The sequence below is a fragment of the Ogataea polymorpha genome (genome assembly GCF_001664045.1).
Source record: "Ogataea polymorpha strain NCYC 495 leu1.1 chromosome Unknown OGAPOscaffold_6, whole genome shotgun sequence".
NCBI lineage: Eukaryota > Fungi > Ascomycota > Pichiomycetes > Pichiales > Pichiaceae > Ogataea > Ogataea polymorpha.
This window is the reverse complement of record NW_017264703.1, coordinates 407,166-430,075: the sequence shown is the minus strand read 5'-3', so window position 1 is coordinate 430,075 and position 22,910 is coordinate 407,166. Positions and strand designations below refer to the sequence as shown.

Here is a 22,910-nt window from a genome sequence, read left to right as displayed (position 1 = left end):
ACACTACAAATAATGGCGAATTAGCACAGGTAGAGCTGGATCATAAAAATGGCGTGAAAACAGCAGTAGATGTTTCATCAGGCACTCCACACCCAACTGAGGCCATTCCAACGCGCCACGAACCCAACAACAGGCCTCTGCTACCGTGCTGTGAGCCCCGGTGTTGTGTCCGGGTAACCCGAATTTGTCGTGCACGCGTGCCGAAGTAAATTTTTTTATTTCATCGAAAAAGCTTCCTACCTAATCATCATGTCTTTCTCCGACTTCTCCAAGATCGAGACCGTTGCCGAGCTCAACAAGTTCCTGGCCGACAAGTCCTACATTGAAGGGTAAGTAAATTTCCACTGATGAACTACATTCTTTGGTCCATGTTTATGAGGCGGCCTCAAGACCCGCCGCATGAGTGACAAACAAGATCCGTCTACGGGCGGGCGACTGAGGGAAATCTTACAAATACTAACAACGCAGCACTTCCGCCACCCAAGCCGACGTTGCTGCCTACAAGGCCTTCCAATCTGCTTACCCAAATTTCAGCAGATGGTTCAACCACATTGCCTCGTTCACTGAGGACTTCGACTCCTTGCCAGCAGCCAAGGCTCCTGCTGCAGAGGAGGAGGACGACGACGTCGACCTCTTTGGTTCCGACGACGAGGAAGTCGATGAGGAGGCCGAGAAGCTGAAGCAACAGAGACTCGCCGAGTACGCTGCCAAGAAGGCTGCCAAGGGCCCTAAGCCAGCCTCCAAGTCGATTGTCACCATCGACGTCAAGCCATGGGACGACGAGACCGACCTCGACGCCCTGCTGGCCTCCGTCAAGAGCATCGAGAAGGAAGGTCTGACCTGGGGTGGATTCCAATGGGTTCCTGTTGGATTCGGTATCAAAAAGCTCCAGATCAACTGTGTTGTTGAGGACGAGAAGGTCTCCATCGACGAGCTCCAGGCCCAGATCGAGGAGTTCGACGACTATGTCCAGTCTACTGACATTGCTGCTATGCAAAAACTCTAAGTAGTATTAATAGGTAGAAAATCGTCCCGAAGTACTAGCACGGTAAAAAGTCGATCCCCGACCCCAGCCACTCTTTTGTCTGCAAAATCTCCTCCACCTTGCACCCCGTCTCGTACACCTCGTCGATCAGCTGCATCGCCGTCTTGATCGTACCCATGTTGACGATCTTGTACAGGGTCTGCGCAAACTGCCGCAGCCGGCGCCGCGAGCTCTCTTTTTTGCAGTGCAGCGCAATGTTGAATACCGGCCACACCATCTGCGTCACGATCGGCGACTGCGTGTTGAGCGTTTCGTATGTGTGGATGAATTCCATCGTCAGGCCCTCGATCACGTCCTGCGTGTCCGGGCCCGGGTCGCAAATCTCGAGCAGCTTGATCAGCGCCGAGATCGACCAGCACTGCGCCGACTTCAGCCGCTCCTCGTACGCAAACGAGTCCGCCAGCTCCAGCGGCACGTAGTCGCGGTAGTTTACGAGCCGCTGCTTGAGCTCGCCGTGCACCGCAGCCACCTCGTCGCTCGAGATCGTGCGGCTGTGCATGCGGTGGCGCAGGTGGCAGATTTCAGCAAACACCTGGAAGATCTCGCCAGGACACTCGTTCATGCGCGCCGTGGAGACTGCGTCGTGTCTCGTGCCATACCACTCGGGGCTGCAGAAGGGCACGCGGCAGTCCGGCGACACCAGCGCCGAGATGGTGTCAAACCACGACAGGATGCAGATCAGCGTCTGCGACTGGTCGATGCGGCTCAGCGCAGACTTGAACTGCTGGTCCCGTGCGATCGTGCTGAACAGCTTGAGGAAAATTCGCGACAGAGCAGACCGCCCGCTCTCCAAAATCGCAAACAGCAGGTGCACATACAGCAGCAGCAGGATTACGAAGAAGTTGCCCTGCTTGCGCTCCGTGCTCTCGCTTTTCAGGTTCGTCACGATGCTATCAACGTTCAGCGGAGTGCTCGCGCCGTCCTCGTCGCTCAGCTGCGGCCGCGACGAGTCCTTGTTCCGCACGTACTTGATCAGATACTCCATAGTGTTGTTGATGTGCAGGATGCCCTTCTTGTAGAACTCGTTCTTGCCGTTGTTCACATACAGATGGATTGAGCTCAGAGACATAAAGCACGACTTGGCCAGCTCGATGCTGCCAAACCGCAGCATCAACTCCGGCCACGGAGCTGACGGCTGCGCGTCCAGCAGAAATATCGTCTTGTCGAAGAAATGCTTGAGGATGTAGTTGTCCTCAGACGGGTTGGAGGTCAGCTCGCTGTCCAGCGAGAACGGGTACGCGCCGCTGTCGCTGCCAAACTGCGGCGAGTTGATCTGCTGTAACAGCTGGTCCTGCTGCTGTTCCAGCTGCTGGAGATGGTACTTTTGCTGCTGGTGTGCCTGCTCGGAGCTGAACAGACTCAGGTCGTCGGCCGTCGACAGGAGATAATCCAGCCCGTTGTACACGACGTCGTCGAAAAAGACGTTGGGCGCAAACGGCCATGACTGATTTTCTTGCTTCGGCTGCAGTGCCGACTCCACCGACTGCGCTGTCTCCGGCTCGGAACTTGACGACTTTTTCACTTCTGGCTTTGGTTTGCCATTGTTTATTCGTGGCCGTCCCCGGAACCCGTACTTGGGCTGGCCCTTGGCGTCTGTGCCGATTTTGGTTTTCTGGTTCCGACTATCATCCACGTCGAAAACCAGCCGCAGCCCGTACCCGGCACACTTGCGGCCCGACTTGACGCAATTGAGACAGCTGGGCTTTGTCTCGTCACACTTGCGGCGCCGCTGCTTGCACGTAAAACAGCCCGTTCTCGACCTCGTTATCTTGCCCATAAACGAAAATGGAAAAAAAATACAGGAAAATAGCGGGTGCAGGGTCTAAAAAGCACCGAAGCCAAACCAGACATTTTTATCTACTTTGCAATCACGGGCGCACCTGTGCGGTTGCTGTTCACAAGACTAATTCATCTGGGCTATCAACGGATGCCCAGCACGTACGCAATTACTCCATGTGATTTATTTGCACTTTGATTTATTTGCAATTCATTTTCCACATATTTTAGGTCTTTTTTTTTTTTTCATCTCAACGGCTGTGCTATGACCATCTTCGTAGGCTGCAACAGAGAGCTGCAAATCAGCGACTACAGCCCTGCACACAGGCTTGTTGCGTATGGTGCGAGGAATGCAATCGCCTTGTGGCGGCCTGGCGAGATGCACCGCGGCGTGCTGTCCACGGCAAAGGCCCATACGGCGCACGTCGTCGCTGTCAAATGGGTGCCAGAATCGCCATTTCTGGTGTCTGCAGCCGAGGATCACAGCGTCAAGGTTTGGAGGCTGAGCAGCGAGACTACAGCGCTCGACGTGGTGCACGATTTGCCGGCCCACAACGCCAGTGTCACTGCTCTTACCGTGACCAAGGAATATCTTGTCACCGGCGGTGCGGACGGAAAGATCAAGGTCTGGACATTTGCAGACGGGCCTTCTGTGCGGCTGGTGGCTGAACAGAGTGTGACGTCTGGATTTTTCCCGCTCTCGCTCGCGCTCGTTGCCGTGGAGCCAGGAAAGCACGTTCTTTTCGCCGGAGGGTCTAAGCCGCAGTTCCATGTGTTTTCTCTTGCTGCAAATGGCCCGTTGCAACACTGTGCCACACTTTCCGGCCATGAGGACTGGATCAAGACCATCGCCGTCAAAAAGCAGGGTCCCGGCGAATTTCTTGTTGCTTCTGGCTCTCAGGACAGATACATCCGGCTGTGGAAGCTGTGTTTGAACGACGCCATCTCCAAGGTCGACACTTCGAACCAGCTCGGACTGCTGATGAACAAGCAGCATTTTTTTGACATTGACGACACAACGAGTTGCGCCATCAACTTTGAGGCCATCATCATGGGCCACGACGACTGGATTTCGAGCCTTGTCTGGCATCCGTCGGAAACTGTGCTACTGTCCTCGTCTGCCGATACGTCGATCATGATCTGGGAGCCCGACGAAAGCAGCGGTGTCTGGGTGTCATCGATGCGTCTCGGAGAGATGAGCATCAAGGGTGCGTCCACGGCAACGGGGGCATCTGGAGGCTTTTGGAGCGCGCTCTGGCTATTTGAAAATGAGACGGAAATTATTCTTGCAAACGGCAAAACCGGCTCTTTCAGATGCTGGGCCCGAAAAGAAGGCTCAGATGACCAATACGAGCAGCAGCCGTGTTTGACAGGCCCGATGAAAGAGGTCACAGACGTGTGTTGGTCTCCTTCTGGGGAATATCTTCTTACTACGTCGCTCGACCAAACCACGCGACTCTACGCCAAATGGTCAGAAACCGGCACCTGGCATGAGTTTGCAAGACCGCAGATCCATGGCTACGACATGATTTGCGTCAAACCGATATCAAACTCCCGGTTCGTCTCTGGCGGCGACGAAAAAATCATGAGGTCGTTCGATGAGCCTAAAGCCGTCGCAGACATGCTTCAAAGACTCTGTGGCATCACTTCAGATGACGTCGACGCCATGCCGCCCAGCGCGTCACTGCCGGTGCTTGGTCTGTCCAATAAAGCAGAAACAGAGACAAAAAATGAGGAGCCAACCTCCGACGACGAAACGGCAGATAACGGAGCCCAGACAGCCAACTTGTCAGCCAAACTGCTACTGCAGTTGGAAACACCGCCTCTGGAAGACATTCTCCAACGGCACACGCTGTGGCCGGAGATCGAGAAGCTATACGGCCACGGTTTCGAGATCACCACTTTGGACGTGTCTCCGGACGGAAAACTGATAGCGTCGGCGTGCCGATCGAACGTGCCGTCCCACGCAGTTATCAGACTGTTCAGAGTAGACTCTTGGCTCCAGATAACGCCGCCGTTGGCCGGCCACGATCTCACCATCACCAGACTCCGTTTCTCGCCAGATGGTGGCTACCTGGTGAGCGTGTCACGTGACAGAAAATTCACCCTGTGGAGACGAAGCGGCGAGTTTGGGTACGAACTGGTGGAAAAGCGCGAGAAGGCGCATTCCCGGATCATCTGGGACGTGTGCTGGCTGCCGTTTGAGGGCGAGGCGGCTTACTTTGCCACAGGATCGCGAGATAAATCGGTCAGGCTGTGGCGAGTGACGCCCTCTGGAGAGGTCGAGATGATGGGTAGCGTGAAACTCGCGGCAGCCGTGACGGCGTTGGACTGCTACAGCCGCATAATTGATGGGTCGGCTCTGGTGGCCGTGGGGCTCGAAAAGGGCCAGATCTCGACGTACACGGTGGATATGCAAGGTAATTTCGAACTGGTGCAACAGCTGGAGGAAAAACACGTACCGGACGACAAGGTCGCGCGGCTGAACTGGTGTCCAAAGCCCGAGAATTCGGACAAGCTGCTGCTGGCGGCGGGAAGCGGCGACTGCTCTGTGCGGATTTACACTGTTGCGACGCGTCGATCGACGGCAGGCATCTAAGACGTATTCATCCGACTACTATTGGCTACATATGTCTAAGCAACCTTCAGAGCACCTCTATTATAATTTATTACATCGATCATATGAATTATTTACAAGCTTCGACCAAGTAGGTGACCAGGTCATTTCTGTCCTTTGCCTTCTTCAAACCACCAAATGCCATCTTGGTTCCAGGGATGTACTTCTTTGGGTTTTCCAGGTAGTCGGACATGGTCTGTTCGTTCCATTCGACACCCTTTCTTTTGTTGGCGTCGGTGTATGAGTAACCTTCGGCTTGTCCAGATTTTCTGCCGAAGACACCGTGAAGATTTGGACCAACCTTGTGTGGTCCACCCTCCTCAACAGTGTGACACTGCAAACATCTGGTCTTGAACAGAGTGGCACCCTTCTTAGCAGAACCTTTTTCGTATGGAGCTGGCATTTTCAATATATGTTATAAATAATGGATGGGTGGAAAAATTGGGAATTACTTATTTATATATGCTTGTATGCTGGTCCCGTTCGGGAGTATTTGAGTTACAATGTTTTTTTTTTCTCACCCTTGACAATTTGCACGGATATCATTGGTGGATTATATTTTCGTGCCCCTAGAGGGCTGACTGCTTGATTCAAGACTTCTTGGGGCCGTGTAGCCATGTCCGTATGCCCTGCTGTCCACTGAGCGCAAGTTCGAATCTGCTGACACTGACTTCTACCGGTTACTGATCCCTGCTCTTCCGCGGTGGTGTAAGGCTGTGCACCCCCAGTTTATTCCTCGGCTCCCTGGATTCTACGAGCTTCCAGGTAATTTTTTTCTTTTTTTCCAAAAGCGATCTCAAACGGCGAGAAAATTTCAATGACAACTTTTGGGTGTCGCGGTGCACGGGTGTCGGGAATTGCGCTGATGGCAAAAAGAAAGGCCAGTGTACCAAAATAAAAAGTGGAAAAATAGTCACATTTGTAATTTTACCATGTTGTTTGCGAAACCCAGGGTATGGATCCGGCCACTTCTGCCGCGTCCTTTTACGCCTTTCGCACTGAAACGTTCAGCTGTTAGATTTTCCTCCAACTCCGTCGCGTCTCTCGCGTCCCAGGAACAGATAGCCAATCGTGAACTTTCCAATCCGGCAGTGCAAGCATCTTTCTACAAAGCGCTGATCAACGCCAACTACCCTCATATTGTTGTTTCACGGTATGAGACTCCTGGTATTGCCACGTCTCCAGAGTGTTCCCAGCTGTATATTGACGCCTTATACAAGATGGGAGACTACCAGAAGGCCGAAGCCGTGGCTCGTTCTTTGGGCCTGAGTGTCAATGCAGGCGCGTCTCCCGGTGGCTACGGGGCTGGCTTCGGGCAGTCTGGCTACGGTACGAGAACGGATCCGATCCATGTCATTGTGACCGAGTCGCCTTTAATTACCATCTCCAAATGGATCAAGTGGCTTATTCCTGTTGGTTTGACATCTTACGGTGCGTATATGCTGTTTAATTATTTGGTTGAGAATGGCTCGATCATCAAGGGCTCGAGTGTCGAGGACAAGAGCGTGGAGGTCAGCGAGTCGACCGTGAAGTTTTCCGATGTGTGTGGTGTTGACGAGGCCAGAGCCGAGCTCGAGGAAGTCGTTGAGTTTCTGAAGGATCCTTCTAAGTTTACCGGACTCGGTGGACAGCTTCCAAAGGGTGTTTTGCTGACCGGCCCCCCTGGTACCGGTAAGACGCTGCTTGCGCGGGCCACTGCCGGCGAGGCTGGTGTGCCGTTCTTTTTCATGTCGGGATCCGAGTTCGACGAGCTGTATGTTGGTGTGGGTGCCAAGAGAGTCAGGGAACTGTTCAGCAAAGCTCGTGCTAGAGCCCCAGCTATTGTTTTCATCGATGAGCTCGACGCCATCGGAGGAAAGCGGAAGAGCAGAGACCAGGCCTACGCCAAGCAGACGTTGAACCAGCTGCTCGTTGAGCTGGATGGATTTTCTCAGACCGAGGGAATCATCATCATTGGAGCCACCAATTTCCCAGACTCCCTGGATAAGGCTTTGACTAGACCGGGAAGATTTGACAAGGTGGTGAACGTTGACCTGCCGGACGTCAGAGGCCGTCTGGCCATCCTTAAACACCATCTGAAGAACATTGCAGTCTCCAAGGAGGTCGATCCATCTGTGATCGCTAGAACAACGACAGGAATGTCTGGTGCTGCGCTCAAGAATCTCGTGAACCAGGCTGCTTTGTACGCTTCACATCAGAATGCGTTGAGCGTCAACATGTCCCATCTCGAGTGGGCCAAGGATAAGGTGTTGATGGGCGGAGAAAGAAAAACCATGGTTATGACCGAGGAAACCAGAAGAAACACCGCGTACCACGAGGCTGGCCATGCCATAGCGGCTATGTTCACCGACGGTGCTACGCCTTTGTATAAGGCAACGATCTTGCCACGAGGCCGTGCTCTTGGTGTCACTTTCCAGCTTCCTGAGATGGACAAACACGATATCACGAAAAATGAGTGCTGTGCTCGGCTGGATGTCTGCATGGGAGGCAAGATTGCTGAAGAGATGCTGTATGGCCCAAATAACGTCACAAGTGGTTGTTCTTCAGACCTCTCGTCGGCTACAAGCACAGCCAGAGCCATGGTGACGTCGTACGGCATGTCAGACAAAATTGGGCCTGTCAAGCTCTCTGACCAATGGGAGTCGTGGTCTCCAAAGCTCAGAGACATGGCTGATCAGGAAACACGCAAATTGCTGCTGGAGTCTGAGGAGCGGACTCGGAAACTGCTCCACGAACGTCGTGTCGAGCTGAAGCGGCTGGCTGAAGGGCTTCTGGAGTACGAGACTTTGACCAGAGACGAGATGGAAAAGGTTGTGAGGGGCGAGGCGATCAACAAGGCCAAGGTGGCCACCAACAAGGTGATCAAGTCGCCGTCTTCGCGTCAGGAGTTTGATATCGCGCCAGACGACCAGCCAATAGGAGTGTCTGCAAAGGCATAAATAGACTCTATCTGCATAAATTATATGATTAATGAGACCGATGCGAGCTGTGCAAGCACGGAAAAATATGTAGCTAGCGATTTATAAAACGAGATCGGGCACCGGCTCGGGCAGCAGGTTGGGAACCGAAGTGTTGGTGTGCAAGAACTGGTCGGAGGACTGTTCTGGAGGTTCCTGCTGCTCCTGAGGCTGCTCCTTGGGCTGCTCCTCCTCCTTAATTTCCACTTGCTCGTAATCCAGAACCTCGTTGAAAAGTGTTCCCAGGACTGCCCTGTTGAGCTTCACTCTGCTGATAATGGACGTCTCCAGACCGACCGTCTTGTCGAGCAGCATCAGTTTGGCAACAAAATTGCACAGCTTGCGCTCGCAGTCGTCCATCTGTGTGGTCTCGAAATTCACGTCTTCGTGTTCTGTGCGGTCCAGCTCGACCTGCTTTTCAGAAGCAACCTGTGCCTCCAAAATCAGAAACAGCTGGAGCAAGCATTCCTGGCTGCTAGAAAGAGGCTCGACAGACATTTCTGTGTCGAAAAAGTGCTCGAGGACGTCTTTGTGTGGACCAACATAGTACTTGAGCAGGTTCAGCGTGGTGAACACGTCCAGATACAGGTTGCAGACGGCGTACCAAATATCGATGTTTTGTGCACGTGACGCAACCAGGTCCAGCAAAGCACGTTTTACCGGTGCCAACGGCGACAGGTGGCGGTGCAGTTCGTCGAGCACCTCAGCGTCGGGATCGACCTTGAGCTTGTTGGTCAGCGTCTCGAGGTTTTCCGCCACTAGGAAAAGCAGACACGTGAAATACTCTGATGCCTTGTTGGACGCGACCAGCTCGTCCAGCTCGTCAGACAATGGCAGCGACGCTGTGCAAGAGCAGATGTCGTCGATCAGCGGCATGAGTTGAGTCAAAAGTCGCGATTTGGTGGCTGAGCCACGTAGCAGCATCATTTTGCACAGCGTGCTACCAACCTGCAACCGGTCGGCGTCCTTGATCGCTAGAGTGAGCTCCTCGGCGAGTTCCTGCGCCACCTCGTCAACTTTCAGCGAGACCTGCACCATGTCAATGTTGAGGTGCTCGAAGAGTTGCGCGAATTGGAAATTAATCGAGTTGAAGTACTCCGGAGACTCTGGAGCGTAAGAGCTCAGCTGGTCCTCTCTAAACGTTTTCAGCAGCTGTGCCGTAATTTTAGTCTCCGTTTCTGTCTGGTCCAGTGTCTCGCAGACCCTATGTTTGACCAATTGGGTGAACAGACCCAGAAACACTGAGAGATGCGTTTTCTTGCACACGTCGAATAGCAAGTCCAGCTGTGCAACAAGCTTGCCCAGATACAGCATTCTGTCGTTGGTCTGGTCGTCCTGCTTTTTTGCGAACAGCTGCTGGTGGAATTCGTTCGCGTCCGCCTCGCAATAGATGGTTGCTGCTGCGGAAATCAGACCAAGCACGAAAAACGCCTGTGCGTGAGACAGCTCTATGTGGTGCTGGATTTTGGCAATTTCCGCGTTGGCAGAGAAGTCGTACAAGATATAGCCACACAGTGTCTCGAGCGCGCCGTCGGCGTGGTACCGTGGCAGAGCAAACAGGTTCTGACAAACGCGAACGAGTTTGGCTGGCCGAGAGTTGTAAGACCGCATCTTGATAGCTTTGGTGGCCACATCCGAGTTGTAATACATTTCTGCCTCGACAAGCATCTGCGACATCCCGTGGAACTTGAGCAGGTCTTTGACGCTGAGCTCAAGGGAGCCTGCCACCTTCTCAACAGTAGCATTGTTGGACTCCATAAACTCGGCCAGCGACTGCGCCTCAACTGTGGCGATGAACTTGGCCAGGTCCTTGACCAGTCGCGTCGCGGTCCGGCCCTTTTGGAAGATGAGGTCCTCGTCATCGACAAAAATCAAACTAGCAACCTTGACAACCTCCTCTGTATCCAAGAAGCCCATCCTGGAGATCTCCGTCAAAACCTGCACACAGTTGCTGCGGACCCGTGCATCTGTCTCGTAAAAGGCCATCTCAATGAGTTTTTCTTTAAAGTGGCTGGTGAACTGCCGCAGAGCGGCCACCATCGACTGCGTTTGGTACAGTCTGAGCACCACGCGCAGCACCTCGTGCCGCACCGCCACGTCCTGGTCCGTCATCAGCCACCCCAGATACCGAATGTATATGCTCTCTAAGAAATACTCGGGGTACAGGTCGATCCAGTAGCTCAAGTGTCTCACGCACTCCTGGCGGATCTGCGCATCCGTGTCTCTGTATCTGTGAGCAAATGTGGTGTTGAATATGTCTTGGAGAAACGTCTCCAGATAGGTCTTGTGCTCGCTGTATAGTTGGCAATTCTGCTCGATCTGCGCAGCACGGTCTTTGGCAGCGGCAAGCTTAGCACCTGAACGGGCTTTTTTCAGCAAATTGTCGATGTTGCGTTGTTCGTTCGTCAGCTGGCGTTGTGCGCGGTTCACAGCCGTCGAGGTTTGCGCCACAAGCGAGCACAGCGTCGTTTCCATCTGCAGACACAAAAGCGTGGAAGCATACCGCAGAGGTCGCGCGTTCGAGGTGGTGAGGGCTCCCAGCCACGTGACCAGCAGCTCCACCAGCTCGTCGTCCTCATACAAAGTGCCCTTTTCGCTCGCTGCCACCAAAACCTGGTCCACAAACTCCAAACACCTCTTTTTAAAGTCTTTCCAGTTGGCGTTCTTGGAGTTGCCAGCAAGACCCAAAGGATACTCGTGGGAGCCCTGTTTTTCAAACATCGCCTGAATCTCTGCTACCGTTTCCTTGGACGAGTCTGCGTTTGCCACGTCATGCTTCGCCACAAGCGTCACGCACCCGCACGCTCTCAAAACAAAGTTCAGCATATCCTTGACTGCGTCGTACTTATCCTCCTCGAACTGGTCGAGCCACGAGGCGGCCAGCTCGGCTACGGCGACCTCTGCGTGGCTCAGCGTCTCAAAAATGGGATTTTCCTGGAAATTCTCGAGCTGGTCGATGTTATTTGGCACGGTTTTGCGTCTCTTGGGGCCGCGTGAAGTCTTGTTTGGTTTACGCGTAGCACGCTTGTTTGGCTGGTACTCGTTCTCCTTCTCGCTTGCCCCACTCGACTCGCTGTCAGACAGGTCGACTGAGTAGTTCAGCGACCGGTCGGGATGGGCCTGAAGCCGGGTGGATCTTCTTGTAGACATGACGCGAAAATAAAAAAATGGAATTGGGGCAATAAATATAAATAAACACCAAACACCACTCACTATTTAGCCAGCGACTCGCCGTAGAGCAAAGATCTAAAAAAAGGACACATCTCAAGCTGATGGGTATTGGGAGCATGTAAGGTGGGCTAAGGATATCCCTGTGCTTACTGGCTGCGCCCACGCTCTCCCAAGATGCGCTCTTTGATCGACCGTTGCTGCGTTTCCGTCGCAAGATTCTGGTTCTCTGCCGGCTCCGAGGAGCCAGAAATCGTGTTGTACGTCTGTTCGCGGTAAAACTCCTTCACGTCGTCCGGAGTCAATTTAATGGTGGTGGGCTCTCTGCGCAACATGATATAAAATGGCTTTTAGTTTTTTTTTCTTTACTTTTATTTATGCTTTGTTCAAGACTGGTTTCGGTGTTTACGCTGCTGGCCCTTGGGGCGGCATTTTCATTTTCCAAGCCGGCAATTCGTTCAAAGCCGCTGTTCCATGAGGATGGTGTGCTCGATTTGGACACCCTGAACCAGGAGCTGGACCATTGCAAAGTGGTTCGGGAGCTGAACCAGCACTTGGAGCAAGAGGAGGAGGGTCTTAACTACGCAGAGTACGTTTTCTCGAAACTGTTCCCATTTGGACCTGCGGGTAATGCTCTACTGGCAACGACCTACATCTCGGGGCCTCCGAACTTCATTCTCGCCCTTATCCCGGCCAACATCGACGTCTCGTCCTTGTCTCTTCTGGTCAGCTTTGCCATCGGAGGACTTCTCGGAGACGTGTTTCTGCACCTTCTGCCACAAACGTTTCTGGGCGAGCCATTGGAACACAAGGCGTCATTTGTTCTGGTTGACGGAAAACGCAACTGTGTGCTTGGGTTCTGCATTTTCGTTGGTTTTCTGTTTTTCTTTGTGATTGACAAAAGTTTGCGCATTCTCGAGCACACTCGCGAGGGGTCGGCGCACTCGCACTCGCATACCCTTGCAGAGCCTGTGGAGAAACCAAAGTCGAAAAAAAAGAAGGGGAAAAAGAACATAGAAACCAAAGCACAGCCTGTGGTGGCGAACCCGAACGCCAGTGTCAAGACGTCTGCGTATCTCAACCTGATTTCAGACTTCACGCACAACATCACCGACGGTCTTGCAATTGCGGCCTCGTTCTACATCTCCAAGACTGTGGGCTGCACTACGACTCTGGCTGTGTTTTTCCACGAAATCCCACATGAAGTGGGGGACTTTGCGCTTTTGATCCAGGGCGGGTTCACCAAGTGGCAGGCCATGAGCTCACAGTTTGTGACCGCAATTGGCGCTTATATGGGCACATTGATCGGCATAGGCATCCAGACGATGTCGGGCGAGGCCAGCAAGCTGGCAGCGCTCAATTCGTCCGGTCTCTTTGGCACTACTGTTCAGATTGGGGACCTCACTTTGCCCTTCACTGCAGGCGGATTCCTGTACATTGGTTTCAGCGTGGTGCCGGAGCTGCTGGAACTGGGCCAGGGAACTACAAGACTACAAGAATTGCGCAAGTTTGTGAGCCAGATCTTCTTCATCTTTGTGGGCATCGGCTTCATGTTTTTGATTGCGTGGAACGAATAGATGTTAGGACAATATATATAAAATTTTTCTCAAGTGGGTATATCTGCAATTTAAGGAGCCCGATCTTTTTTCCCACTGTGCACATCGGTACTAATAATTACTATCTCTGTTCTCCCAGACCGCAAATGACTGTGTATAAATACAGATTCGAATGGTATGTGCGTGAAGAGACACCGGATCAGCGAGTTTTTCAGTCGGATCGCAGCTTTTTCCCTAATGTTGATTCTCTCTGATAACAGCTGATCAAATCAAGATATCGACTTCTAACCATCTACAGGCTGTCCAGCGACGCCAAACAGGTGTACGTCACTGGATCGTTCGACGGTTGGTCCAAAACGTGCCAGCTGGACAAAACAGGCGTGGGTTTTGCCAAGGTTGTTGAGTTGCCCTTTGAAAAGATCGTCTTCAAGTTTGTTGTGGACAACCAATGGTACACTTCTGACAATGACAAGAAGGAGTACGACGAGTGCGGGAATCTCAACAACGTGCTGTATCCGGACGATTTAATTAGATACGACAACGAGGATGGCGCCAGCGAGTTCACGGCCATCTCGTACCCAGACGCAGACGGCGACGACGCTGGCCGTGTGGCGCACGCGCAGCGCGAGGTCCCTGACGAGGAGGACCTGGGCAGCTCCACGCAGGTCACACTGAAAGACGAGTATCCGATGTCCGAGTCCAGCGGACACGGGATTTTCGCGCGCCTGCGCTCGTTCTTCAAATAGTGGTGTGTCGACATGTTGGTTGCTTTATTTAGGCTTTGCTTTTGTGCCTAATGGCACTCATTGGTTTGCCCATTTGGCGAACTCGGCTCTTTTTTGTTTCAATGCCAGGTATCCCGGTCGGTTGATCAGTTCCTCAAACAACGCCACTCCTTGCACCTCCAGCTCTTCAGTGGCCTTTTCCATATAAATGTACTTGAGCGGCTCCTGTTTGTATCCCCTCACCTCCTTGCCTGTGACGATGTCGTGCTTGGGGCTTGGACGCGGAACCCCGGCCAAACTGCCCACCAGAACCAACACGCACGCCAAACAGGCTTCCAGCTGGACGTCCAACGGCAGAGCGTCGCCCAGCTGGTGGAATTGGTACGAAGAGTACGCGGAATTGGCAAACAAAATGGCCGCTCCAACGTAACAGACGGAAGAAAACATTTTAAAAAAAAGTGGTGAAAAATAATTAATTTCATCATGTTGGCTTCCAGAACACTGTCCAAACAATTTACCCGCACCTATGCCACCAAGGCGCTGAAAATTGGTACGTAATGCTTTAATATTGCCCGCTAACATTGCAGGCCTGATTCCTGGAGACGGAATCGGCAGAGAGGTCATTCCTGCTGGAAAACAGGTGCTGGAGGCTCTTCCTTCAGACCTCGGTCTCAAGTTCGAGTTCACCGAGCTCAAAGCCGGATTCGAGCTGTTCAAACAGACAGGAACTGCGCTTCCTGACGAAACCGTCGAGGTTCTGCAAAAATCGTGCGACGGCGCTCTTTTCGGAGCAGTCTCGTCTCCAACAACCAAAGTCGAGGGCTACTCGTCGCCGATCGTGGCTTTACGCAAGAAGCTCGGTCTGTACGCCAACGTGAGACCTGTGAAGAGCGTCGAAGGCATTGGCCGCCCTGTCGACATGGTCATCGTGAGAGAAAACACCGAAGACCTCTACATCAAGGAGGAAAAATTATACGAGAAAGACGGCCAGAAGGTGGCCGAGGCCATCAAGAGGATCACCGAGCGGGCCACCACCAAGATCGGTGCCATTGCGTTGGAGATCGCCTTGCAAAGACAGGCTATCAGAGAGCTTGGCGGCGCCAGTTTGCACTCGCAGCCGACGCTGACGGTGACTCACAAGAGTAACGTTCTGTCTGTGTCTGACGGACTTTTCAGAGAAACCGTGAGAAAATTGTACGACAGCAACCCGGCCAAGTATGCTGGCGTCCAGTACAAGGAGCAGATCGTCGACTCGATGGTGTACCGGATGTTCAGAGAGCCCGAGATTTTCGACGTTGTTGTGGCTCCAAATCTGTACGGAGACATTTTATCCGATGGAGCTGCTGCTCTCGTGGGGTCTCTGGGACTAGTTCCTTCGGCCAACGTCGGCGACAACTTTGCCATCGGCGAGCCCTGCCACGGCTCGGCCCCAGACATCGAGGGTAAGGGCATTGCCAACCCAATAGCCACGATACGGTCCACCGCGCTGATGCTCGAGTTCATGGGCCACCCGGAGGCGGCTTCCAAAATCTACGCTGCCGTCGATGCCAACCTCAAGGAGGACGTCGTCAAGACGCCAGACCTGGGCGGAAAGAGCTCTACCCAGGAGGTGGTTGCCGACGTGATCAGAAGATTGTAGCTAAATTAATACACTGCTAATCTCTTTCAAAAGCCACCGCGAAAAACCCGATTCCGCCGTCTTCCTGCGGCACCGTGCGGATACAGCCGTCCGCACACCGCTGCGGGTCGTCCAGGGCGCTGAACTCCTCCACAAGTCCGCGCCGCGGCCACGCCGGTATCACGTCTTTCCTGCTACACATTCGCCAACCTTGCGCCCGCACCGTGCTGTCCAGCAGCAGGTCCACAACCACCTGCTCGTTCTCCTGCGCGTGCACCGAGCACGTCGAGTAGACGATTTTCTTTGCGTTGGGGAAACGCATCGCGTGCTTCATGATGGCTACCTGGAACCCAGCCAATTTTTTCAGCCGCTCCTGGGTGTGCTCCTGGGTGTCGTTTTCCTCGAATCCGCGGCCAAAAATGCCGCTTCCCGAGCACGACGGGTCTACAAGCAGTGCTGTCACGTCCGAATATTTGCTGGGCTCGGTCTGGGTAAAGTCGCCCTGTTGTATTCGGACACACCCTAATGCTCCCGCCTTTTCGCACATCTTGTGCAGTGTCTTGGCTCTTTCCGGGTTTTTCTCGAAAGCAATGATCGACTCCGGCGAGTTACCCAGAATAGCGGCCAGATGTGTAGTCTTGTTGCCTGGAGCAGCACACGCGTCGATTATCTTATCCTTGTCTGGTCTGGGAGCCAGGATAAATGCGGGGAAGCAGGACGCCCGATCCTGGATGATTACGTCACCAGACTGATAGATGGGCAGGGAAACAAGCGCCTCGCGCGGATGAACACCAAATAGGTCTGGCACGTACTTGTCGTGGTAGATGGTACCCTTTTGTATGTCGGCGACGCAATCGACGCGTCGGAGATGTGCCAGGGCAGCGAGGACGGCGTTTGTTGTCGTGCGTACGAGGTTCGCACGGAACCATCGCACAGGCGTGTCGTCGTCCTCGACGAGGTCCTCCAGCGTCCGCACGCCGTGCTTCAACTTGAGCTTTGTGAGCTCGGCATGCAATCTGGTCTTGTTGCGGATCACGGCGTCTTTAAGTGGGTGGTGTTTGCTGTGGATTCGGCCGCCTTTCGACAAAAGCAGGTCGTGGACAAGCAGCAGCGCCAGCGGCTGTGTCAGCTTGCTTTTTTTCTCGAGCTCCAGCAACCTGGATTTGCGGATGATCTGGGCCAGAAACGGCCGGTACTTGAGCGTTGACAGCACGAGTGCGTACACGTGTTTGGGATCGGACTGAATTTTGCCGTCGCGTGCCGCACCAAAAACGCGGTTCTGCAGCGACCCGCTCTTGGGGTCGTCCAAAAACCGTGAGGCCTCGTAGTAGAGCTTCATATGAAGATGAAATATTTTTTTTATTTTTTCTCTGGCGGTGTAGTATGGCGAGATTTAATACACAAAACATTATTTTCTATATTATAATCCCATGGAGACAGCTTTCAACGGAGACCGCAAACGCCCTCTTGACAGCATCAAACCGGAGGACCAGGATGTTCCCGCGAATCTGGTGATTGTGCCGGAGCGCGAGCCGCAATTGGCGTACGTGCCTCTGAAAACAGGCCTTTGCTACGACGTGCGCATGCGGTACCACGCCAAGATATTTACGTCGTACTTCGAGTACATCGACCCGCATCCGGAGGACCCGCGCCGGATCTACAGAATATACAAGATCCTGGCCGAGAACGGGCTCATTACCGACCCGACGCTGTCGGGACGCGACCAAATTGGAGATCTCATGGTTAAGATTCCTGTGCGTGAGGCTAGCGCGGAGGAGATCTTGCTCGTGCACACACCGGAGCATCTACGGTTTATAGAGAGCACGCAGCAAATGACCAAGGAGGAGCTTATGGAACACACAGACAAAGGTGACTCTGTCTATTTCAACAATGACTCGCTGCTGAGTGCCAAGCTCTCTTGCGGAGGAGCTATTGAGGCGTGCAAGGCTGTGGTGGAGGGCCGTGTTAAAAACGCCCTGGCAGTGGTGCGGCCACCAGGCCACCATGCGGAGCCCGACGCGCCCGGCGGGTTCTGTTTGTTTTCGAACGTTGCTGTCGCCGCTAAGTCCATTCTTGCAAGCTACCCAGAGTCGGTCCGCCGGATCGTGATAGTCGACTGGGACGTGCACCATGGTAACGGCACGCAGAAGGCGTTTTTCGACGACCCCCGCGTGCTGTACATCTCGCTCCACAGGTACGAGCACGGCAAGTACTATCCGGGCACCAAGGCTGGCGGGGCAGACCAGGTGGGTTCTGGCGCGGGCGAAGGCTTCAACGTCAACATCCCGTGGCCCGTGGGCGGCGTCGGCGACGCAGACTACATGTACGCGTTCAACAGGGTGATCATGCCTGTGTGCCACGAGTTTGCGCCGGATCTCGTGATTATATCGTCGGGATTTGACGCTGCCGACGGCGACATCATCGGCGGGTGTCACGTGTCACCAGCCGGGTACGGCCACATGACCCACGCACTCAAGAGTCTCGCCAAGGGTAATTTGTGCGTCGTTTTGGAAGGAGGCTATAATCTGGACGCGATCGCCAGCAGCGCCCTGCGCGTGGCCAAGGTGCTGCTGGGCGAGCCGCCCGAGGAGCTCAAGTCGGTGCAGCTGAAAACAGAAACGATCGAGGTGATCGACGACGTGATCAAGATCCAATCGCAGTACTGGAAGACCCTCAAGCCGGGCTACGACGGCCAGGATTTCTCGAAGCCCAACATCATGGGAGACTACGACGGGCTCGTGGAAAAGCTGGGTGCGGTGTCGTTCGAGGAAATGGCCGGCAAGGGCCTCAAAGTCAGCGATGCGATCCGCGCGTACCAGAAAGAAGAGCTTTTTGAAAAACGACATTTCGTGCCGCTTCCTATTCTTACGGAGAAACTACCACATTCGTCCTCGCTCAGAGACCTGGTGCTGTGCTCGCCCGATGTCTACGAGACAGACAAGCTTGTGATTGTTGTGCATGACTCGGCGCGCGTGTGGGCCCGCAGAGACCCGGTAACGGGCACGCTGGACTCGGCTTCGGCGGTCGTGGTGGATCAGTCTCTGCGGTTCTTGGACTGGGCGCTGGAGCAACAGTACGGCGTTGTGGACATCAACGTGCCGCTGTCCATCTCTGGTAGCGAGGACGCGCAATATAACAACATCAGCTCCGCGCAGGACGTGCTGCTGTATCTCTGGGACCACTACATCCAGTACTTCAAGGTGAGCAAGATCGCGTTTGTTGGTATTGGCGATGCATACAACGGCGTGGTACATCTATGCGGCCACCGTGACGTGCGCGGTCTGGTGAAGTGCTCGGTGAACTATCTGGACCGTGCTACTGCATTGCGCGCGATCGTCTCGTCGATCGACGAGTCGGTGGTCGACTGGTTCTACCAGAACTCGCTTGTGTTCACGGCGGCGAAACACCCATGCTGGGGCGACGTGGAGAAAAACGGGAGCAGCAAGCGGCCGCGCAAGAAGTACGGCCGTGTCTTGCGCGCCGACGTGGAAGGTGTGGACAATATCATTGAGGAGAGGTTAGAAGAAGGCTGCGACTTCATACAGGACTCGTTGGAGGACTACGATAGCGATAGCGAGTGAAAGTGGATATGCCGTTTGTGTTCTATAATGCACTGGGAAACTTCTCGTAGAAGCGTCTTTCGAGCGCCTCGACGTCGTCGTCGCTGAAGCTGTTGCGGGCGGGCGGCAGCGGCTTCTGCGGCGTCGACTTGTTGGAGCTCAGATGCTCTGGTTTCTTTGGCCGAGGAGGCGGTTTCTTCGAGCTTGTCTTTGCTCTGTTCCGCAACGGGGTTGACGGGGTTGACGAGCCGACGCTGTTGACGCGACTCAGCACCGCGTCCTGGTAGCTCAGCTTCTCGCCCGCATCTCTGTAGGACGACGACGCAGACAGCGGCGAGTAAGGGGACGTGGCTATCGAGCTTGGCGTGGCAAACGGCGGCGGCGAGGTGTTTGTCGTTCTCGACGGCGTGATCACCTTGATCGGGATCTTGTTGACCTTGGGCTTCGCCGGCGGCGGCATGTTGCTATTGTCGGTGTATTTGCCGTACCCGTGTGCCGTTTTCGCCGGAGGTGGCGACGGCTTGCGGTTCAGGAGCATGTGCACTCTACGTTGGATCGAGTTTGACCGCTTTGGTGGCCGGTGCGCAGGCACGCTTGGCTTTTCTGCGCGCGGCGTGGTCTGCTCGTCCTCGATGAACGTTTCCGACGCTGAGGAGCTCGAGTTCGAATGCGCGCGGTGGATCGTCGTGAACTCCTGCAGCGAGTCTGTGCTGCGGTTCGAACCGGACGCGTTTCTGCTCTTTATGGAAGAGTAGGATGGGTTTCTGCTCGATTCGCGCGATCTGCCGCCGGTCAAAAGGTCCTTGATCGATGAAATGCTCGACCGCTTGTGGTGGCCGGTGTTGGATGTCTTCAGGCTCGCTAAGCGCGACTTGAAGCTGTCGCCTGTTCTCTGAGGAGTGGCGCTCTTGATGAAGTCGACAGAGCTGTTGATATTGTTGTGGTGGTTTGGAGACAGCTCCACCACCTCCTCTCTAGTCATGCCGTCGATGAGGTCAGCGTGCGACACGGGGCCAGACGCTGCTTTGTGTAGACTCGCGGCAGACATGCTGAGCGGCCGCGACTTGGACGAGGACCTTCTGGTGACTTCGGGACGCGCAAACGACTGCGCAAGATCCGACGTGGATTTGTTATTGGATGCCGTCACAAACTTGGTTTTGTCGAGCCTTGCAAACGGGTCCTGCGCAGTCAAGTTGTGCGCCATGATTTTCTCAGAGTAGGACTTCTGCAACACATGCTCCCTGGAAGAGTTGCTGGCCATATCTGTTTTCACCGAAGGACCAACCAGCTCTTCTGTCGTGGCAGGCCGACGCGGCATGGGCGGCGGTTGCACAGCATGGAGGTTTCTGGTCTGGTCCGTGGTCTTGGCGATGTTCGGGTACGGAACACCGCGCATCTTGCAAACTTCCTCCAACAGCTGGAAAACGGTCGGTCTCTTCTTCGGGTCTACCATCAGACATCTCGCAATGACGTTCTTCAATCTTGTGCTGTACGGGGGAGAGGGAGGGAACGAGTACAGGCCGTGAAGAATAGCATACTCGCCGCCCCCACCGTTGCCGTTGCCGTTGATGGCATTCTGCTCGAAAGGTGTTGTGTAGTAGCAGAGCTTATATAAAAACACGCCCAACGCCCAGATATCCGACTTCTCGTCGATCGGCTGTCCTTTGTACAGGTCTATCATTTCCGGACACCGGTACTGGGGTGTAGTGTGTTTCATTATGTCGTTCTGGAGAATCTCGAACTCCTCAACGTTGCGGGGCGGTCTCAATGGTGGCGACGCGGACCCGAAATCGCACAACTTGTAGTGTCTGTCGCTGGAGAGCAGCACGTTTTCGATCTTGATGTCCTTGTGGATTAGCGGGGGATTCAGAGCGTGCATGTGCGCCACACCCTCCGTGATCTCACCCATGATCTGCAGAATCTCCGGCTCCTTCAGCTTGTTCACCAGCCGCGTGTTCATGTAATCGATCAAGCCGTTTCCAGAACAATACTCCATCAGCAGGAACACCTCGTATCCGACCCCATTGGCCATCCGCGAAGCGTGCGAGTCAATGTACGACACAATGCAGCTCTTCCCCTGGAGACGTCTCATGGCGTCGACCTCCTGGCGAAGCACGTTCAGCGTTGGCTTGTCGGGCACCGCCACTCTTTTCAGACATGCTATTTTCTGATTTCGCCAGGCAGGACTGATACGGCAAGTGTACACGTGCGCAAAACCTCCCTGGGACAAGTACTTCTCAATGACAACTTTGTGCGAGCCCACAGTCAACACGGTGCCCGGTTCATATACCAAGGGCGGGGCTCCAGCGGTCATGGCTATTCGAGGCCGAAATCACACTTGAAAAATATACAAAAAGGAAAGCTGTGGGCGTCTTGCTACTGCCGCCTGGTATTCGGGCCTCGGTTAGTTTGATTCAGTGGTTCACAAGCGGCAATTCCCTCTAGTGTGCTTGCAGCCTCAACCACCTTTAATGTACAGCTGGTTTTATTTTTTAACATTTAAAAACAACTCAGAAAAAGTCGTGCGCGCACACACACCTTTTCCTCAGTACGGCCTGAATCTCTTGGAGTCCTTCTTGTGCTTCTTTTTCCTGTGTTTTCTGTCCGACTCGGGCTTTGGCTCCTGCTGCTTCGTCTCAACGGGCTGTGGCGCGCTGCTGAAGAACGCAGCGCTCGTATCCGCCAGAAGGCACGGTGTTTTCCACAGCTTCACCAAATTGTCCTCGCCGGCAGTGTACACCATATTATCCAGCACCAGCGCGTCACGGACCACCTCCTCGCCATGTGCATCGGGGAAATATACGGGTGACTCGCCCGAAAAGTCAAAGTTCTCCACAGCAGGGTCGAAACGGTGCATCTTCAGCTCGTGCTTCGAATTCGACCCGCAGAAAACATAGCCCGGAGCCTGCAGATCCACCACGTACTCGCACCCCCACTTTTCGCGAACGTCGCCAAACTGTTTTGGCTGTGGCTCGATGTGCTCCTCGGTGCGGTGGTCGTTCAGCTCGTGCACCGCAAACGTCTCCATGTGCGACAGAGTGTATATTCTGTTTGGCGAGAGAAAGTTTGCGGAATGGATCGACGTGAAGTTGATCACCTGCAGCAAAGCGTCGTCCTCCTCGGGCACCGAAAGATCGTAAATATTCACGTAGCCGTCTGTCGACCCGCTCAAAAGCAGCTGTCTGCTGGACGGGTGGAACCGCGCCTCGGTGATGTCGTCGTTGTGCGAATCAATAAACGTCCTCAACGGCTGCGTTGGCTTGCGCAGGTCCCAGAGAATCAGCTCCGAGTCGGACCCACTGAGCTCTGTTCCTGCTACCAACAAGTTGTAGCTGGTGTCGAGGGATAGAAACGGCAATTGGCGGGCGTTGGAAAGCATGAGTGTCTCGCGGTTCGTTCTCGCGTCCCAGACCTTCACGGTACCGTCGTTTGAGCAGCTCGCAAAGGTGTACGAGTCCAGGGCCCTGATTTTATTGATGGAGCGTGAATGTGCACTGAGGGTGCTGGTACTTTGAAGGGTTTTGGATAGAACGTGGATCTTACCACTGGATGCTGCAACCGCAACATTATCGGCCACAGCAGCCAAACCCAGCGCCCAATCGTTGCAATTGAAACTGGAAACGAAAGCTGCCTTCATGGAAAACAGGTGAAAAAATTCGCAGCACAGCCGGGTTATAAGCTCTAGCCAGACATACCATAACTTGGGTATCTGCCACCATTTGGCAACCGAAAAACGACGACAATGGTGAGAAAAATTCCAGCTCTCACATAGTGCTTTTCAGGTGCGCCGTATCCCATCTATGCCCTGAATGCCTCCCGTTTTTCAATTGCCTCACCGTAGAATTATTTTTTTTTTTATTTTCTTAACTCATGTCTGGCAAAATGCAG

The 22,910-nt window shown here is 54.0% G+C and overlaps 13 protein-coding genes across 13 annotated transcripts; 7 read left to right on the top strand and 6 right to left on the bottom strand.

Annotated features, from left to right (window-relative positions):
• Nucleotides 1-249: 249 nt before the first annotated feature.
• On the top strand, nt 250-1,030 carry OGAPODRAFT_102322 (uncharacterized protein; the record flags this gene model as incomplete). The annotated part of the gene is made up of 2 exons (XM_018353104.1): nt 250-329; nt 469-1,030. 2 exons carry the CDS (start codon nt 250-252, stop codon nt 1,004-1,006), a joined length of 618 nt encoding a protein of 205 aa, XP_018209262.1. The 3' UTR covers nt 1,007-1,030.
• A 10-nt stretch (nt 1,031-1,040) lies between these two features.
• Nucleotides 1,041-2,936, bottom strand: OGAPODRAFT_95358 (uncharacterized protein; the record flags this gene model as incomplete). Its single annotated transcript, XM_018357732.1, has 1 exon — nt 1,041-2,936. The coding sequence occupies exon 1, from the start codon at nt 2,820-2,822 to the stop codon at nt 1,041-1,043; it is 1,782 nt and encodes a 593-aa protein (XP_018209261.1). The 5' UTR covers nt 2,823-2,936.
• A 132-nt stretch (nt 2,937-3,068) lies between these two features.
• Nucleotides 3,069-5,481, top strand: OGAPODRAFT_17152 (uncharacterized protein). The gene has a single exon (XM_018354926.1). The coding sequence runs from the start codon at nt 3,087-3,089 to the stop codon at nt 5,418-5,420; it is 2,334 nt and encodes a 777-aa protein (XP_018209260.1). The 5' UTR covers nt 3,069-3,086; the 3' UTR covers nt 5,421-5,481.
• OGAPODRAFT_83364 (mitochondrial cytochrome c) lies at nt 5,460-5,841 on the bottom strand (the record flags this gene model as incomplete). The annotated part of the gene is made up of 1 exon (XM_018356693.1): nt 5,460-5,841. One exon carries the CDS (start codon nt 5,839-5,841, stop codon nt 5,509-5,511), a length of 333 nt encoding a protein of 110 aa, XP_018209259.1. The 3' UTR covers nt 5,460-5,508.
• Nucleotides 5,842-5,972: 131 nt separating this feature from the next.
• OGAPODRAFT_17151 (uncharacterized protein) lies at nt 5,973-8,425 on the top strand. Its single transcript, XM_018354925.1, has one exon. It carries the CDS (start codon nt 6,371-6,373, stop codon nt 8,375-8,377), a length of 2,007 nt encoding a protein of 668 aa, XP_018209258.1. The 5' UTR covers nt 5,973-6,370; the 3' UTR covers nt 8,378-8,425.
• A 583-nt stretch (nt 8,426-9,008) lies between these two features.
• OGAPODRAFT_83362 (uncharacterized protein) lies at nt 9,009-14,279 on the top strand (the record flags this gene model as incomplete). The annotated part of the gene is made up of 4 exons (XM_018356692.1): nt 9,009-9,128; nt 9,671-9,715; nt 10,061-10,090; nt 12,124-14,279. The coding sequence occupies 4 exons, from the start codon at nt 9,009-9,011 to the stop codon at nt 13,138-13,140; spliced, it is 1,212 nt and encodes a 403-aa protein (XP_018209256.1). The 3' UTR covers nt 13,141-14,279.
• OGAPODRAFT_77670 (uncharacterized protein) lies at nt 13,266-14,279 on the top strand (the record flags this gene model as incomplete). The annotated part of the gene is made up of 2 exons (XM_018356360.1): nt 13,266-13,294; nt 13,418-14,279. 2 exons carry the CDS (start codon nt 13,266-13,268, stop codon nt 13,863-13,865), a joined length of 477 nt encoding a protein of 158 aa, XP_018209257.1. The 3' UTR covers nt 13,866-14,279.
• On the bottom strand, nt 13,923-14,291 carry OGAPODRAFT_9821 (uncharacterized protein; the record flags this gene model as incomplete). The annotated part of the gene is made up of 1 exon (XM_018357999.1): nt 13,923-14,291. The coding sequence occupies one exon, from the start codon at nt 14,289-14,291 to the stop codon at nt 13,923-13,925; it is 369 nt and encodes a 122-aa protein (XP_018209255.1).
• A 36-nt stretch (nt 14,292-14,327) lies between these two features.
• OGAPODRAFT_95351 (homo-isocitrate dehydrogenase, an NAD-linked mitochondrial enzyme) lies at nt 14,328-15,640 on the top strand (the record flags this gene model as incomplete). The annotated part of the gene is made up of 2 exons (XM_018357731.1): nt 14,328-14,394; nt 14,432-15,640. The coding sequence occupies 2 exons, from the start codon at nt 14,328-14,330 to the stop codon at nt 15,481-15,483; spliced, it is 1,119 nt and encodes a 372-aa protein (XP_018209254.1). The 3' UTR covers nt 15,484-15,640.
• Nucleotides 15,500-16,801, bottom strand: OGAPODRAFT_102305 (uncharacterized protein; the record flags this gene model as incomplete). The annotated part of the gene is made up of 1 exon (XM_018353102.1): nt 15,500-16,801. The coding sequence occupies one exon, from the start codon at nt 16,799-16,801 to the stop codon at nt 15,500-15,502; it is 1,302 nt and encodes a 433-aa protein (XP_018209253.1).
• A 91-nt stretch (nt 16,802-16,892) lies between these two features.
• OGAPODRAFT_102302 (uncharacterized protein) lies at nt 16,893-19,076 on the top strand (the record flags this gene model as incomplete). Its single annotated transcript, XM_018353101.1, has 2 exons — nt 16,893-18,200; nt 18,246-19,076. The coding sequence occupies 2 exons, from the start codon at nt 16,893-16,895 to the stop codon at nt 19,041-19,043; spliced, it is 2,106 nt and encodes a 701-aa protein (XP_018209252.1). The 3' UTR covers nt 19,044-19,076.
• On the bottom strand, nt 19,066-22,906 carry OGAPODRAFT_77666 (uncharacterized protein; the record flags this gene model as incomplete). Its single annotated transcript, XM_018356359.1, has 1 exon — nt 19,066-22,906. Exon 1 carries the CDS (start codon nt 21,334-21,336, stop codon nt 19,066-19,068), a length of 2,271 nt encoding a protein of 756 aa, XP_018209250.1. The 5' UTR covers nt 21,337-22,906.
• Nucleotides 21,721-22,641, bottom strand: OGAPODRAFT_41055 (uncharacterized protein; the record flags this gene model as incomplete). The annotated part of the gene is made up of 1 exon (XM_018355406.1): nt 21,721-22,641. A coding segment is annotated over one exon (921 nt), but the record flags the coding sequence as incomplete, so codon positions are not given.
• Nucleotides 22,907-22,910: the final 4 nt, after the last annotated feature.

Excerpts from the sequence above, each read along its gene's own strand:
- OGAPODRAFT_17152 (XM_018354926.1), top strand. The coding sequence starts at position 3,087 with ATGACCATCTTCGTAGGCTGCAACAGAGAGCTGCAAATCAGCGACTAC.
- OGAPODRAFT_17151 (XM_018354925.1), top strand. The coding sequence starts at position 6,371 with ATGTTGTTTGCGAAACCCAGGGTATGGATCCGGCCACTTCTGCCGCGT.